General features: G+C 35.4%; 1 protein-coding gene across 2 annotated transcripts in view; it reads right to left on the bottom strand.

Moving 5' to 3' along the window:
• The window catches only part of MMUT (methylmalonyl-CoA mutase), a 35,441-nt gene that overhangs the window by 15,876 nt on the left and 599 nt on the right, over positions 1–18,966 (bottom strand). For both annotated transcript variants that reach the window (XM_028097765.2, XM_028097764.2), the window contains exons 2-6: positions 15,356–15,779; positions 13,722–14,089; positions 9,992–10,149; positions 7,839–8,010; positions 6,587–6,835 (exon numbers count right to left, since the gene is read on the bottom strand). In XM_028097765.2, coding sequence (XP_027953566.1) covers positions 6,587–6,835; positions 7,839–8,010; positions 9,992–10,149; positions 13,722–14,089; positions 15,356–15,740 — 1,332 coding nt within the window. In that variant the 5' untranslated portion in view covers positions 15,741–15,779. The remainder of the gene's footprint in view (positions 1–6,586; positions 6,836–7,838; positions 8,011–9,991; positions 10,150–13,721; positions 14,090–15,355; positions 15,780–18,966) is intronic.

The raw sequence follows: 18,966 nt of genomic DNA, 5'->3' as shown, positions 1-18,966 counted from the left end.
GAAATGGGCTCAATGCCCCAATCAAAAGATACAGGCTATCAGATTGGATTAAAAAACAAGACCCATCCATATGCTGTCTGCAAGAGACTCATTTTAGACCCAAAGACACCCCCAGATTGAAAGTGAGGGGGTGGAAAACCATTTACCATGCTAATGGACACCAAAAGAAAGCTGGGGTGGCAATCCTTATATCAGACAAACTAGATTTTAAAACAAAGACTGTAATAAGAGATGAGGAAGGACACTATATCCTACTTAAAGGGTCTATCCAACAAGAAGATCTAACAATTGTAAATATCTATGCCCCGAGCATGGGAGCAGCCAATTATATAAGGCAGTTAATAACAAAAGCAAAGAAACACATTGACAACAATACAATAATAGTGGGGGACTTTAACACCCCCCTGACGGAAATGGACAGATCATCTAAGCAAAAGATCAACAAGGAAATAAAGACTTTAAATGACACACTGGACCAAATGGACTTCACAGACATATTCAGAACATTCCATCCCAAAGCAACAGAATATACATTCTTCTCTAGTGCCCATGGAACATTCTCCAGAATTGATCACATCCTAGGTCACAAATCAGGTCTCAACCGGGACCAAAAGATTGGGATCATTCCCTGCATATTTTCAGACCACAATGCTTTGAAACTAGAACTCAATCACAAGAGGAAAGTCGGAAAGAACTCAAATACATGGAGGCTAAAGAGCATCCTACTAAAGAATGAATGGGTCAACCAGGAAATTAAAGAAGAATTAAAAAAATTCATGGAAACCAATGAAAATGAAAACACAACTGTCCAAAATCTTTGGGATACAGCAAAGGCAGTCCTGAGAGGAAAGTATATAGCAATACAAGCCTTTCTCAAGAAACAAGAAAGGTCTCAACTACACAATCTAACCCTAAACCTAAAGGAGCTGGAGAAAGAACAGCAAAGAAAGCCTAAACCCAGCAGGAGAAGAGAAATAATAAAGATCGGAGCAGAAATCAATGAAATAGAAACCAAAAGAACAGTAGAACAGATCAACGAAACTAGGAGCTGGTTCTTTGAAAGAATTAACAAGATTGATAAACCCCTGGCCAGATTGATCAAAAAGAAAAGAGAAATGACCCAAATCAACATAATCATGAATGAAAGAGGAGAGATCACAACCAACACCAAAGAAATACAAACAATTATAAGAACATATTATGAGCAACTCTATGCCAGCAAATTAGATAACCTGGAAGAAATGGGTGCATTCCTAGAGATGTATCAACTACCAAAACTGAACCAGGAAGAAATAGAAAACCTGAACAGACCTATAACCACTAAGGAAATTGAAGCAGTCATCAAAAATCTCCCAAGAAACAAAAGCCCAGGGCCAGATGGCTTCCCAGGGGAATTCTATCAGACATTTAAAGAAGAATTAATACCTATTCTCCTGAAACTGTTCCAAAAAGTAGAAATGGAAGGAAAACTTCCAAATTCATTTTATGAGGCCACCATTACCTTGATCCCAAAACCAGACAAAGATCCCATCAAAAAGGAGAATTACAGACCAATATCCCTGATGAACATGGATGCAAAAATTCTCACCAAAATACTAGCCAATAGGATCCAACAGTACATTAAAAGGATTATTCACCACGACTAAGTGGGATTTATCCCTGGGCTGCAAGGCTGGTTCAACATCCGCAAATCAATCAACGTGATACAATACATTAACAAAAGAAAGAACAAGAATCATATGACCCTCTCAATAGATGCAGAAAAAGCATTTGACAAAGTACAGCATCCTTTCTTGATCAAAACTCTTCAGAGTATAGGGATAGAGGGTACATACCTCAATATCATAAAAGCCATCTATGAAAAACCTACAGCGAATATCATTCTCAATGGAGAAAAGCTGAGAGCTTTTCCCCTAAGGTCAGGAACGCAGCAGGGATGTCCACTCTCACCACTGCTATTCAACATAGTATTAGAAGTCCTAGCCACAGCAATCAGACAACAAAAAGAAATCAAAGGCATCCAAATCGGCAAAGAGGAAATCAAACTCTCACTCTTTGCAGATGATATGATACTTTATGTGGAAAACCCAAAAGACTCCACCCCAAAACTGCTAGAACTCATACAGGAATTCAGTAAAGTAGCAGGCTATAAAATCAACGCACAGAAATCAGTGGCATTCCTATACACCAACAACAAGACAGAAGAGAGACAAATCAAGGAGTCGATTCCCATTCACAATTGCACCCAAAACCATAAGATACCTAGGAATAAATTTAACCAAAGAGGCAAAGGATCTGTCCTCAGAAAACTATAAAATACTCAGGAAAGAAATTGAAGAAGACACAAAGAAATGGAAAAACGTTCCATGCTCATGGATTGGAAGAACAAACATTGTGAAGATGACAATGCTACCTAGAGCAATCTACACATTCAATGCAATCCCCATCAAAATACCATCCACTTTTTTCAAAGAAATGGAACAAATAATCCTAAAATTTGTATGGAACCAGAAGAGACCCCGAATAGCCAGAGGAATATTGAAAAAGAAAGGCAAAGGTGGCGGCATCACAATTCCGGACTTCCAGCTCTATTACAAAGCTGTCATCATCAAGACAGTATGGTACTGGCACAAAAACAGACACATAGATCAATGGAACAGAATCGAGAGCTCAGAAATGGACCCTCAACTCTACGGTCAACTTATCTTTGACAAAGCAGGAAAGAATGTCCAGTGGAAAAAAGACAGTCTCTTCAACAAATGGTGTTGGGAAAATTGGACAGCCACATGCAGAAGAATGAAACTGGACCATTTCCTTACACCACACACAAAAATAGACTCCAAATGGTTGAAAGACCTAAACGTGAGACAGGAGTCCATCAAAATCCTAAAGGAGAACACAGGTAGCAACCTCTTCGACCTCAGCCACAGCAACTTCTTCCTAGAAACATCACCAAAGGCACAGGAAGCCAGGGCAAAAATGAACTATTGGGATTTCATCAAGATAAAAAGCTTTTGCACAGCAAAAAAAACAGTTCACAAAACCAAAAGACAACCGACAGAATGGGAGAAAATATTTGCAAATGACATATCAGATAAAGGGCTAGTATCCAAAATCTATAAAGAACTTATCAAACTCAACACCCAAAGAACAAATAATCCAATCAAGAAATGGGCAGAAGACATGAACAGACATTTTTCCAAAGAAGACATCCAAATGGCCAACAGGCACATGAAAAAGTGCTCAACATCACTCGGCATCAGGGAAATCCAAATCAAAACCTCAATGAGATACCACCTCACACCCGTCAGAATGGCTAAAATTAACAAGTCAGGGAACGACAGATGTTGGCGGGGATGTGGAGAAAGGGGAACCCTCCTACACTGTTGGTGGGAATGCAAGCTGGTGCAACCCCTCTGGAAAACAGTATGGAGGTTCCTCAAACAGTTGAAATTAGAGCTACCATACGATCCAGCAATTGCACTACTGGGTATTTACCACAAAGATACAAATGTAGGGACCCGAAGGGGTACGTGTACCCCAATGTTTATAGCAGCAATGTCCACCATAGCCAAACTGTGGCAAGAGCCAAGATGTCCATCGACAAATGAATGGATAAAGAAGATGTGGTATATATACACAATGGAATATTATGCAGCCATCAAAAGGAATGAGATCTTGCCATTTGCAGCGACGTGGATGGAACTGGAGGGTGTTATGCTGAGTGAAATAAGTCAATCAGAGAAAGACATGTATCATATGACCTCACTGATATGAGGAATTCTTAATCTCAGGAACAAACTGAGGGTTGCTGGAGTGGTCGGGGGGGGGAGGGATGGGGTGGCTGGGTGATAGACATTGGGGAAGATATATGCTATGGTGAGCGCTGTGAATTGTGTAAGACTGTTGAATCACAGATCTGTACTTCTGAAACAAATAACGCAACATATTTTAAGAAAAAAGAAAAAGAAGATTGCAGGAGAGGAAGAATGAAGGGGAGTAAGTCAGAGGGGGAGACGAACCAGGAGAGATGATGGACTCTGAAAAACAAACTGAGGTTTCTAGAGGGGAGGAGGGTAGGGGGATGGTTTAGCCTGGTGATGGGTATTAAAGAGGGCACATTCTGCATGGAGCACTGGGTGTTATGAACAAACAATGAATCATGGAACACTACACCAAAACAAATTATGTAATATATGGTGATTAACATAACAATAAAAAAATTAGAAAAAAAAAGAAATTCTACAGAGTTAGGGGTGCCTGGCTGGCTCAGTCAAGGGAAGCATGCAACTCTTGATTTTCGGTTGGTGAGTTTGAGCCCTACATTGGGTACAGAGATTACTTAAATGAATAAATAAAACTAAAAAAAAAAAAAAAGAAAGAAAAAGAAATTCTACAGAGTTAACAATACACTATTGTGTATTTGAAAGTTGCTAAGCTAAAAGTTCTTATCACAAGGAAAACAATTTTATAACAGTGAGGTATAGATATTAACTAAACTTATTCTGTTAATCACTTCACAATTCATACATATATCAAAGCAACAATATATGTCAATTATATCTCAATTTAAAAAAGAAATTATGTACTTAAAGTTACTTGAAAACAGAAAAACTGAGATGTAGATTCTGGAAAACACAGAACCTCTCACTCAAGTCTTGGAAGAGAACTAAAAATAACATCAATTCTCTCATCTTTATTTTTAGCTACATTAAGTATTCATGGTCACATAAATAAATATTCTTTAAAATACATTTCAAAATGCAATTTTATTTTTGATTTGAGCAGCAGAGTAATGATATAACTCCAACTTTATTGATACTAGGAAACATCTAAACCTTTAATCACAGCCTCATATATTCATGAGATGGTGGGAAAATGAATGGTGGAAGGGTATATGACTTAGCAGAAAGGAACAAAGTTAAACTTTTTTTTCTGAAGAACTCAAGAAATAAGAATTCATGTTGGATTCAAAAGAAGCCAAAGGTAAGATAGGAAGCTAAAAAGATGAGGGACTACTTTAGAATTTGCAGCTACCCCTCTCCCATTCGGTCAAGAGAACCAAAGTTTACTGCCTGCAGAAAATGGACCAAAGTTTACTTTTGCAGAAAAGCAATGGGCTGTCAAACATCAAGTACAGAGAGAGGCAAGGGCAAGATGTCTTGTTGAAATAAAAACCTGCATTCTGAATAATAACACTAAAGACAAAAGGCACACAGAGAAAACAGACAATACAGGATGTAGGAGAAAACTTCAAAAAATATAATTAATATCCTCAGAAAAAAAACAGATTCTGTATTAATGAAACAAGCAGTATAATATACAAGGGAGAAAATCAGAAAGCAAAACTCAGCTTTTGGAAATTAAAAATATGATATACGAATTTTAAAGTAAGTAGAAATTTAAAGTTGATGACTCTCCAAGAAAACAAAACAGAATCTCATGGATGAGTTATAGAACAGATAAGAACATTAGAGTATCTTTTAAGGAGGTCCTTATCCAATAACTAGGAGTTTTGGAAAGAGGAACCACAAAAAATGGCAGGAAGGAAATTATCAAAAAAGTAATACAAGACAATTTCCCAGGGCTATGAGAACATGAAAAATGGGGGAGATAAAAAATGCCCACCGAAGGTCCAGTACAATGCAGGAAAAAATACACACACCGAAGTCCAGCAACTCAAAAATAAAGAGATCCTAAAACTGTTAGAAAGTTCCTGAGAGTGAAAATAGCATCAGATTTCTAAACAGAAATAGTGGAAGCTAGAATAAAAAGTTAGGATAAAAAGTAGATCAACGCTTACACACTCCCAAATGAAAATAATTTCAAACACAGTCAGACTATCCATCAAATACCAGAGTAGAACGAAGACATTTCAAACATCCAGTTTCATATAAGTCATCTCCCATGTACCACTTTTAGAGGAGGTTCCTGTGCTTCAAAATAACAAGGGATAAATCAACAGAGGTAGACAGAGGATTCAGGATACAGATTCAACATAGCAGAGGTAAAAAGAATTCCCAGGATAATGGCAAAGGGCAGTCAAAGGGCCGCAATGGTCAACACGTCTAAAGAGAAACCAGTCGATATCAAATGAGAGCACTGGAGGACTTCAGAAGGATATATATACTATTCAGATATAATTGTATTGGTAGTATTGAGATAGGAAAAAGCAGAGGTAAGAATCAGCTAAAATACTAAACTACATACCACAAAGCAATAGATAATGCTTAAAATTGATGGAATTAGACCTTGTATATATGTGTAATTCTAAAATATGGAGATAAAAACAAACAAAAAAAGATGGATTGATTCAAGGAGAAGACAGAGAACTGTTTTTTTATGTTATAGCATTTTAACACTCAGTCTTTAACTCTTTGAACAAAATATTTATTACAAATACAAATATATTTTTAAATTATGTTTCCATTTGTATACTCTTAAAGTTGAATCTAAAATTCTTTTTCTCTCATTTTATAAATCTTGATATAAATCTATAAATGATTTGATTTATAAATCGAAATACCTATAAATCTTTATAAATCTGTAAATCTTAAAACCAAAGTTTCAAAGAAGAGAAACTGACCTTCAAGGCAGCATCATAAACATCATTTGTGAGAGATTCCATCATATAGGAACCTCCCCAAGGATCAGCCACTTTAGGAATCCCAGATTCTTCTTGAATAATGATCTGTGTATTCCTCGCAATTCGAGCACTTTTCACAGTTGGCAAACCCAAGGCTTCATCAAAAGAATTTGTGTGCAAAGACTGAGTCCCTCCAAACACTGCTGCCATTGCTTCTACTGTAGTACGAATAATGTTATTGTAAGGATCCTAAAACATTTAGTGAAAAGGAAAAAGTCAAAACAAGGAAACAGTTGATAAAAGATGCTATGATTAAGCGGTGACTTCTGCATACTTATTTTGCCAATGTCTACATTAGGCTTCAGAATATCCAGTAAATTTAGACAAATTAGTAAACAAGCCAGATTTAACAGGCACTCAACAAATGATTTATTAATAGATGATCAAAGAAACAGATGAACAATGTACTATGAGATAAAAAATCTGCAATTCATTCTGTTCCTGATTGTGATTTGGGTAAATCATTGGACCTTTCTGAACTTTAGCTTCATTAGCTGTAAAAAGAGGTTAAGACAAAAATGATTATTAAAGTTTCTTCCAACCCTGAAACTGTACTTCTCCATTTATAAGTACCTGAAGTCATATTTAATATGGCTATATTAGTTTTTATTCACTTTTAGGTGTATAAAAGCAACATAACTTTAAAGTTATAAATTATTTTTAATGTATCAAAATAATTTAGTACGTAAATAAAATGCATGGAAAAAGATTACCACACAATTTTCTAATAGAATGAAATTAAATTACTCAAATGATAATAGTCTTTAAATGCAACTGTTTGCATGCATAAACACATAACTAAAATAAATAATATATATGCACAAAATTTTAATCAATTTTATATTAAGAATTTTAACTCAAAATTATTTAAGATAATATTAACTAAATTATGGTTTTTACTTCTTCCTCATCATCACAGTTTTTTTTTACTTTTAAAAAGGTAAAACAGCATTACAGGTAAGCTGATTTATATGATTTTATATTGTTAACCACTAGAGGGAGCCAGTTTTATTTATTATAATCTGTGTTAAAAAACATAAATATGCATTATGCATCAGAATAATTATAATTTTCAAATATTAACAGATGGGTTCTTAAATCTACTTCCTGACTGCGCTATGTTGCTCGTAAGACAACATATGACTTAACTAAACCTCTATACTTTAAATTATATATATATATATGTATATACCTGCTCAGTAAGTGACCATCCTGATGTCTGACAATGCGCTCTCAGAAGAAGAGATTTAGAGTTTTTAGGCTGAAACATTTTCTCTACTAAGTGAGCCCAGAGTCTTCTCCCAGCTCTCATTTTTGCTATTTCCATATAAAAGTTCATCCCAATTCCCCAGAAGAAAGACAACCTAAAATAGTAATGTTAAGTCCATTATTTGATGAAGCATAACAATATAAAATGGAAAATAAAACTAATTATATCACATACTAAAGAAAATAGTGTCCAGATTTTAATTTCAAACAATAATTTGAATTAAAATCAAAGCATATATACTAACCTAACAGATAAAAGTACAGTTTTAGGCACACAGAAGAAAGAGCTGTGATTATTTGCTTCAGGTAGGAATTATTCACTTTAAAATTGGTTTTTTCGTTCTTAGAAAAGAAGTTCCTCTTGTGCCCTCAAATAAAGAATGAATCACTATCCAAAAATAAAATACTTCAAGAACACCTGGTATGTAAGTCAGGGGTCACCTGTGAAAGGACTAAAACCACCAACTTGTTTTCTTTGGATAGCAAGAAAGTTTTCCTGTTTTTTGTTTTGTTTTGTTTTTAAAGAATAATTATATATTTGGTCTAGGCATTTATCTCTCCAATTGCTCCCAAATCCACTACTCCTTTTTATTTTATATTCTGCAGCTGAGTTACACATTTAGTTTACTTGCCTGTGCCTAAAGGCACAAAGACTGTGTTTCTTTATATAAGACAAGGTGAGCCTTAAGTAAAGAAACTAAAAACTAATAAAAATTCTTGCTATACCCTGGGAAGTTCTTAACACTGCTATTCTCAAATACTGTCTCAGGATACCTTTTCATTCTTAAAAATTACTAAAGACCCCAATAAATCTTTATTTGGATAATATCTATCAATATTTTATATATTAATTCATTTAGAAACAACATATAACATGTTAACATAAGTAACACTTTTATGAAAAATAATTATACTTTGCTAAAATAAAAAACTGTAATAAAACGTCACTGTTTTACACTGTTACAAATCTAATGTGTGGCTTCAGGGAAGACAGCTGGAATCAATATCTGCTTCTACATTCAATCTGTTGCAACATCACATATCATGTAGCTTCTGGAAAACAACACTGTACACTTTTGAAAGAATGGAGGTGAAAAAGGCAGATAAAGTCTTAATACACTCATGAAAACAATTTAACCTGAAAGACCCCAGGAAGGGTAGTGTGACCCTGAAGAGTCCTTGGACCACACTTAGAGAAATGCTGTCATAATACGTATAAAGGTATAAAGGAGCATTCACCAGTCTATAAACAATCTGAGGACAGAAGTCGTGTTTTTCACAAGTTTTTTTTTTTTTTCCCTAGCACATAAGCTGGTACTCAGCCCAGAGCAAAACTTAGCAATTAATTGTTTAACTGACTAATTCTTGATCACCAAATTTAAGCACTTCATAAACTTCAAAGCTTTTCCACATTTTTTAAGATTTATTTATTTATTTGAGAGAGAAAGAGAGCACGAGTGAGAGGTGGAGAGGGAAAGGGAGAGAGAATCTCAAGCTGACTCCACACTAAGCACAGAGCCTGACACAGGGTTCGATCTCAGGACCCCGAGATCATGACCTGAGCCAAAACCAAGAGTTAAATGCTCAACCAATTGCGCCACCCAGGCACCCCAAGCTTTTCTGTATTTTTCATACAACTTTATTAACAAGCTATTTTGAAACAGAAATGTTTTAAATAGCACTGTGCATTCCAAAATATTTATATTATGTAAATGCAGCAGAAAAAAATGAAATAAATGACTTCTTAAAATGGAAAATTAAAAGAATAAAAGCTAATATGCCTGAAATATGATGTTGACATTTTAATTGTCAAAATATGTCAGGTAATTGTATTTTCTGAATAGCTGGAAACAAGATTCTTCTAACTTACCAAAAAGTAGTCAAATTTAATTCTAATTTTTAATTATACACAGTATTGGCTTATTTTCTCATTATTACTCCAATAAAACATACGAGGATCTAGGTATGACATTTATATGTACAGATTTATTTTATCAGTAGATCTACTGTACACTCATAAATTGGTCCTGAAAATTTTCCTAGTATTGAGACAATGTCTGAGGTCAATTTACTCACCTTGGTGCAAATTCATCAATTGTCAGACCTGCTTGGAGTCCAGTTCTACAGTATTCCAACCCATCTGCTATAGTATAGGCCAGTTCCAGAATGGCATCAGCCCCTGCTTCCTGCATATGGTATCCACTAATTGAAATTGAATTAAATTTTGGCATGTGCTACATAAAATAATAAAAAATATAACAGTGAATAAAAATTTTAAAAGGTTCTATTAAACCCATTTTCTAAAAGACTATTATTTTTAAATGATATTCAACTCAGATATACTAAGTAGTCTTTAGTATTAACTGAAAATATTTAATGCTTACTTTGTTACATTTAATTCACTCCTCAATTTAAGTGGTGATTCAACGACCCATCGTAAAAACTGTACCTGTTTTATTTTTCTAGTGAAAAAGAATCTGCACTAAAAATTCTTTAGAGTCAAAGTTTAAACTCTGAAATTAGTTAGTTGAGGTCAGGAATGCAACCTTTAGTCTGAGAACTGAATAACACATCTTTAATTCTAAACCAATGACTATGACCTCATGAGGCCCTAAGATCTCAACTAAAAATATAGGAATTTAAGTTTTACTAGTTATCAATTTCCTTATTTGAGTAAAGTCACGTATACAGTGGGGGGGGGAGAGAAGATGATTCAATCCTTAGTACTATATATTGAAACAAAATGGGATAAAATACATGGCTTAAAAATCAGGTGTCAATTTGATTTACTGTGACTTTTTTTAATTTATTTTTATTTAAATTCAATGAACATATAATGTATTATTGGTTTCAGAGTTGGAGGTCAGTGACTCATCAGTGCTCACTCCATCACGTGCCCTCCCCGATGTCTGTCCCGCAGTTATCCCATGCTCCTAGCCCTTTCCCCTCCAGCAACCCTATTTGTTTCCCATGCTTAAGAATCTCTTATGGTTTGTCTCCCTCTCTGATTTCATCATTTTATTTTCTCCTCTCTTCCCCTATGATGATCCTCTGTTTTGTTTCTTAAATTCTACATATCAGTGAGATCATATAATTGTCTTTCTCTGACTGACTTATTTCGTTTAGCATGACATTTAATGCTAAGCATATCCCAGACAGGTTTTTTTTCTGCCAAAAATCACTAAGAGAATGGCATTTCAGGGTGCACCTGGCTGGCTCAGTGGATGGAGCATGTGACTCTTGATCTTGGGGCTGTGAGTTTCAGCCCCACATTTGGGTGCAGGGATTACTTAAAAAACTAAAATAAAAAGATTAGAAAAAAGATGACATTTCCACCATTCTCCTAAAACTTTTTATTAGGTAGGGTACATATCACACATATTCTGCCAAGCCCCCAAATTATTATCCTTCCCAAGAGTTGGCCAAACATAAAATAATAAAAACTAAATCACTGATATTCAATACAGTAATTAAGAACATGGGCTCTAGATTAAGAGTACTCAGAGTCTAGCTGTGTCACTTAACTAGACATATAATTTTAGGAAAGTTTCTCACCCTTGTTATTCCCTGGTTTTCTAAAGTATAAAATAGAGGTAATAATTATGCCTTCCTCATGGAGTTGTTGTAGGATTAAATGAAATGATTCACCTAAAACACTTAGCATTACGCCAGTATGCAGTAAGCACTCAAAAAGTGTTATTTGTTGTTAACATATGCTATAGATCTGTAATTTACATTTTTGAATATTTTATTTATAATTAACCAAAAGCTCTTGAAAAATGTTCCATTGCAAAAAAATAAGGGGATTGAATTACATGGAATTGAGAGACTACTTGAATATATGTAGAGTTTATAAATAAAAAGTAATAAAACAAACAGGTGCTTCTCTACAAAGAGTAGTTTAGTAGAATTTCTTTAAAAATAATAGAAATACTGGAATATTGGAATATTATTCAGCCTTAACAAAGAGGTTAATTCTGATACATGCTACAACATGGCTGAACCTTGAGGACACTATGCTAAGTGAAATAAGCCAGTCACAAAAAGACAAATATTGTATGATTCCACTCAGATGATGTAGCTAGAGTAGTCAAATTCAGAGATAGGAGGTAGAAAGAGTTTCCAGGAGCTGGAGGGAAAGGAGGATGGGGAGTTATTATTTAACAGATACAGAGTTTCAGTTCTGCAAGACGCAAAGAATTCTGGAGATGGATGGTGGTGATGGCTGCACAACAGGGTAAATGTACTTAATGCCACTGACCTGTACACTTCAAAACAGTGAAGATAGGAGATTTTATGTTATGTGTATTTTGCTACAATTAAAATTTTTTTAAAAATATAGAAGTTGATAATTTTCAAAGTACTTCAGTATAACTTTATTAGATCAGTATATAAAACCAGCATTTTTATCACTTATATTATAAAGCAATTTTGAGCTTAAAGATAACATTAGGAGCTTTCAAAAGGTGAAATGCCCAAGTACATAACAGCACAAACTGTACAAACTGCTACTAGCTACTCAATTCTCCACTCTCCTCCTGTAATACCTGAACCATAAATGCAGAGTGCATAGTACAAGGACTATACTTCCAATCTTCTCTCACTACTATCGGTGTCCACTGAGATACAAATGGTATTAGAGCTTCTTCCTTCTGGAAATTTACCTTATATCAGACGAGCTGGGTCCATTCCCCCTCCAACAAACACATCCAAGCCTACCCACTTCCTCAACCATAAACTGGCATACTAACAATAGAGGACAAGCCAGATTAAAGGAGCCTGGAACCCTAATGACTGTGGAGCTACCATACAACCAAGCTCTTGACAGCCTACTGCCCAACTTTTTTTAGATGAAAGAGAAATCGACTCCTATTTAGTTTAAGCTACTGCTATTTATGTATGTGCATTTGTCATAAGCTGCTAAATGTAATCCTGTGCATATGTTCTTGAAATTGAAAAGGGGGATAAAAATATACAATTCTATACAATACAGTTCACATAGGCAAATAGGATCTATGAAAAGAAATAAAATTGCCAAGTGTAAAGGCTGAATATCAATGAGGAGAGTAGGCAACGCCTGCAAGAGTTCTGAGACAACAGCAATTATGAGAGTAAGAGATTAAAAAAAAAAAGGTTTCACGGTGGAGGAGAGATTGGGCTTTTGCCATGAAATAATATAGTCTGACTTTAAGGTAAGTTAAGAGAAGCAGAGAATTGCCGGCAAGAAGCAAAGTGTGAGTGATGGGGGAAAATACATATTAATTACTCAGAGGAAGATGAAGCTTTATGTTTCCCCGTGGAGGGATTACTACTAACACAGGAACACTATAAGAACCTTCTTTTCCCACCACTCTGTTGGGGAAGATGAACCTAATTCAGGGGTGAAATATGAGGGACCTCACTGTAGATGCAGATACAAGTGATATCTTATTAAGCTGATAATTTGATCCCCAGCTGTCTGACAACAGGGTATACTTCAAAACTGTATATGAATTCTGGAAAGAAATTTAAAAAGTATAAATTATGCACCCTCCTTGATTCTAACAATTATCAAAAGATAAAAATTTTAATAAAGAATACAGTAAATGTCTAATGCCCAGAATTCTATAGATAACAAGAGTATAAAATGAGTACATTAAAAGCAAAAAAATACAAACTAACAACACACATACACATAAAACCCATACTCTGACTTTATACTAAAACTATTATTCAGACTCACTTATCAAATTCAAATTAGGTTATAATACTTTATAAAAATTCCTACATCCAAAGTAAAGCAAAACCCATAAGCAGCAGAAAATACCTGTGCTGTATATTCGAAGATGTCAGCAATAATTCTCATGGATGGTTCTGGAGGAAAAATATAAGTATTTCTGACCATAAACTCCTTTAGTATATCATTCTGGATTGTACCAGTAAGTTTCTCTTTTGGTACACCTTGTTCTTCTCCAGTTACTATAAAAGTTGCAAGAACTGGAATAACTGCTCCATTCATGGTCATGGAAACTGACATTTTTTCTAAAGGAATTCCATCAAAAAGAATTTTGGTATCTTCCACGGTGTCAATAGCAACTCCAGCCATTCCAACATCACCACGAACTCGAGGGTTGTCTGAATCATATCCACGATGTGTTGCCAGATCAAAAGCAACTGATAATCCCTGCTGACCAGCTAAATACATAAAGGAAAACAATGTAGGTTTAAGGAGTCTGGCATCAAAGTAAACTAATTTAAATTAACACTACTAAAGGTGTTGATTCATCTCATCGTTGTATACTTTTACAACAGACATTTTTATGCTCATACATGTCAAAACAAATTAAGATACTTCATTTTCCTAAGTTGTTTCCTACGTGGTAAAATGCACAAAATGAGTTGCAGAACAGAAAGAATAAAACATCTCACTTATCTCATGTCTGAGGATTTTTTTTATCTTAGCTTTTTTTTTAATAACTGAAAGTTTGTACTTCTTAATCCCCTTCACCTATTTTGCCCTTATCTTAACAATTTCAAGTAGAAATATTTTTTAACATTCATGAAAAGATCTGGCTGTTTACAAATAGTTAACATCATTTGTAACTGTATGCTTACTTATTTTCGTTTTTGTATTTAATATGGTTATAACAAGATGTCTTGGCTATTCAAATATTCCGGGAAACAGAATTAGGAACACCATGAAAAAAACTAAAATAGTCTAGACTAAATATAAGGTCAATACTCCATGTGCAATATAAACTTATAATTCCTCAAATTTAGCATTCAAACAATATGATTTTAATACAGACCAGGTAGAAGAAATAGTAGTTAATATAATTTTCAGAGACATGAATGCCAGACTGCACTAAATATATTTGTACATTATCAATTGTTTATTACTTTATTTGGGCATCTTTTAAACCATTTTCCCCTTCAATTCCTATCCTGACAATGTTAATTAAAAGCTTCTCAAAGAAAAAGCCAAGGTCTGTTTTTATCATACAACTTCACCTCATTCCTTTTACATAATGTGCATTTTTTTTAAGATTGATTTATTTATTTGGGGGGGGCACAGAGGGAGAGAGAGAGAGTCTTTTTTAAGTAGACTTTGCGCTGAGCACTGAGCGCAGAGCCCAACACAGGGCTTGATCTCAAGACCCTGAGTTCACGAACTGAGACAAAACCAAGAGTCAGATGCTCAACTGCTGTGCCATCCAGATGCCTCCATAACCTGCATGTTAATTGTCGTTGGCATTCAAGAATTTAGCACCTTAATCTGGCTCACCCATCCTTTTGACCACGGAAGTTGAAAAACATTCATCTTTCAGAGTATAGTCTTGACTATAAAATTATAAAGTGACTATCATCTTTACAGAGATTAACTAGTCTCCCTTCAAAAGAAGCCAAGAACAGGAAATGTCTGTTTGATTATAAATATTATGTGTTGCATTAAAATCTCACCCTTAATATTATCTTTATAGAACTTATTGCTTTCTTCCACAGTACTAAAACCAGCATACTGGCGGATGGTCCAGGGCCTAAAGGTGTACATGGTGGGATATGGTCCACGCGTGAATGGCTTCACTCCTGGAAGTTCTTCAGGGAAATCCTTGGTATCCCTGCTAGAATATAAAGGCTTTATGGAGACCCCTTCTGGAGTGTGCCATATTAAGTCTTCTGGGTTTTTGCCTTTCAACTGCTTTTTAGCCAGGGCAGCCCATTCTGGATGAAGGGGTTGTCGCTGATGCAGAAGTCGCTGCCATATAAGCCTGGATCCTGGTGACTCTTGGAGCTGCTTCAGGTGGTGTGGTGAAAGCAAAAGAAGCCGAGTCTTAGCCCTCAACATGATGGACCATGAAAAACACTCAAAAGGAACAAGACTGGCCTAGAAAAAGAAGCAGAGTATACATGTATTTACAAAAGGCAAAATGGGAACTATTGGTAAGAAGGGAATAAAGGTGGCATTTTAGTATCTCCTCCTTTTCTGGTTCCTATATCTGGTATTTTATAACTTTGACCCCTCTTCTCCACAACCACTATCACTGTTCTAGTCTTTTTCCTCAATACTTTCTTAGCTAGGTTTACCGCCAGTCTTAGACCCTCTAATCCATTCTACATACTGACACCAATGCAAATATGATCATGTCATACTTCACTTAAGATTTTTCAAATGCCCTGAATTATGTAAAGGATAAAATACAACCTCCTAATTTTTTCATTGAAAATATTTTTATACCTACTTTATGACATGCATTGTGTTGGGTGCTGGAGAAAAAAGTGGTGAGCGAGACAAAAAGGCATTCAAGGCCTCTATGACTTGATCTCTGCATACTTCTCAGACTCATCACTGCTTTTGTCCTCTACACATTTTGTTCTAGAAATACTGGATAACCTACAGCTCCCTGCATATATCAAAGTTCTGTGACTTGCTCTTGCTCTTTCATCTACCTAGAATGTTCCTCTTTGGCTAATGTGGCTAAGGCATCATCTCCAATACACAGGGCTTTCTATGTGCCAGGCACTGCTGTAAGGACTTTACACAGAGTAGCATTTTAATCCTCACAACACCACCAAGACAGGTTACTAATATTATCCCCATTTTACAGATGAGGAAACTAAGGCACAGAAGAGCCAGCATTTAAAGCACAGGCAGCACTAGGCTTGAGAGTCCTTGCATTTAAATAATATATTCACAGCCTCTCCCTGAACTCACAAGCTGGGCTAAATGAGCTCTTCAGTAATCCATGCCACAGCACTTTCTCTGTTTACACATCCGTCATCCCCCACACTACAATATATTAGAACACTGTTTTTTATGTTGATATAAAATATATTTAAGATGTATCTTATATTTATACAAATACATGTGTATAAAATTTTATATAAATATATATACATATGCATACATATATTTCTCTGCTAGTTTATAAACTGATTCTACATTAGAGGTGTATATTCCTGATAACTAGCACAGTGTTACACTAAGTGACTAAGTCTGATTTCATTACTTTACAGATGTAGAAATTAAGATCCAGAGAAATAAAGGAATAAATAAGGTTAAACAAAATTCCACTCTTTATTCAAATGCATGTCAGTGTCATACAGCCTCAACATATAGAACCTAGGATTTTAAAAGATTTTGAGATGCAAATTTTATTAATATATTCATCATGCCATATAATGTATAAAGCAACAAGTGAAGTGAGCTTAAAATTGTATTTTCCATACCATCTCCTACCTATCAATTTAATGAAGCTTAAAGGAAAATAAGAATACCCAACATTTGTTAGGGGATTGTGAAACAAAAGACATAAACCACTAGGGGGAATATTTACTGCCTTTACTACTTTGGAAAGCAAATTGGCAGTACATACAAAAAGTGTCAGAACGGATTAGGCCATTCCACTGAGGTACGACACTCCTGGGAAAGTTACTACATAAAAATACATGTTTCCTACAGTTTTACTTGTAATAAAGAAAATTTAGAAACATCTTCAATGTCTAACAATGTAGGAATAAGTAAATAGTACATACAAATGACAGAATTTCATGTAGCTATTAAAATATATTTAGAGGGGGCGCCTGGGTGGCTCAGTCGTTAAGCGTCTGCCTTCAGCTCAGGTCATGATCCCAGGGTTCTGGGATCGAGCCCCACATCGGGCTCCCTGCTCAGCGGGAAGCCTGCTTCTCCCTTTCCCTCTGCCTGCAGCTCCCCCTGCTTGTGCTCTCTCTCTCTCTGTCCAATAAATAAAATCTTAAAATATATATATATATATGTTTGTGTGTGTCTGTGTGTGTGTGTGTGTGTGTGTGTGTGTATGAAATACACAAAACTAATCTTTAATGTTAGAAGTCAGAAGAGTGGTTACTCATTGTGGCTAGTACAGAAAGGGAGTGAGAGGAGCACTGGGGTGATGGTCTTGATCCAAATGCTAATTATAAAGAAGTACTCTGGAAATTCGCCAAACTGTACAATTGTGATATGTGCACTTATCTGGAAATATATTATACACAAGTCAAATTTAAAATATGTTATGTTTAGCTTCTTTAAAAAGGAAATAGTCTCAAAAAAGTATTTAGTGAGGGCGGCCTGGGTGGCTCAATTGGTTAAGCGACTGCCTTCGGCTCAGGTCATGATCCTGGAGTCCCAGGATCGAGTCCCGCATCGGGCTCCCTGCTCGGCAGGGAGTCTGCTTCTCCCTCTGACCCTCTCCCCTCTCATGCTCTCTATCTCATTCTCTCTCTCAAATAAATAAATAAAATCTTAAAAAAAAAGTATTTAGTGAAAGAGTCAGGATAAAACATTGTAAATGCAGTATGTTCAACTGGGTAAAAAGTACATAGAACAAACTCTAAACAGAAATCAACAAAACAATTCCCATTATTCTTTTAAAGCTACTGTGATTTTTATCCTATCATATCCATGGGGTCCTTGTCATCCATCTTCTTACAAGCATAAACTACATGTACTAGCTTAAAAAGTAGGTGAGAAAAATAATTAATTTATGACTGAACCGTTACAGTAGTAAAGATATAAAAGGTAACTTGAAAACTGCCTGAGTCTAGATTTGTAGACAGGACATATCACACTCATTTACATAAAATACTGGTCCCCCAAACCTGGACAAACGATAGGAAAGAGGCCTCTATTAGGTGACTTCCAGAGAATCACATGGCAAATTGGGAAAGGCTGAAAACAGACAGCATTTTTAGATAAGAACACAACTACTGCTGATGGCAACAGGACTTCAATTTTCTCAGATCCGTGAAGATGCTTCAAGCATCCAAGGAAGCAAAATGTAAAACAAATATGTTACTGACGATTAGAATGTGTTAAAGAATAATGATGAAGCCCACCCCCACAGCCCCCCAAAATATGGGTAAAATACCCACAGTTCTGAATCAAATAACTTTTCAAATAATGTGGTTTCACATTAACACTGCAGGAAAGGCTAGCCACCTCCAATCTTGAAGCAATTTGGGTTGGAGATGACGACATCTTGCTCTCCTCAAGATCAAACCGAACAAGTTAGTAATTTACAGTTTTATGTCAATTTAGACCCATCTTTCCT

The sequence above is a fragment of the Eumetopias jubatus genome, unplaced genomic scaffold (genome assembly GCF_037043125.1).
Source record: "Eumetopias jubatus isolate StellerSeaLion01/CBP00866 unplaced genomic scaffold, mEumJub1_p1.0 scaffold_6, whole genome shotgun sequence".
Taxonomy (NCBI): domain Eukaryota; kingdom Metazoa; phylum Chordata; class Mammalia; order Carnivora; family Otariidae; genus Eumetopias; species Eumetopias jubatus.
This window is presented reverse-complemented; position numbering and strand designations above follow the sequence as displayed.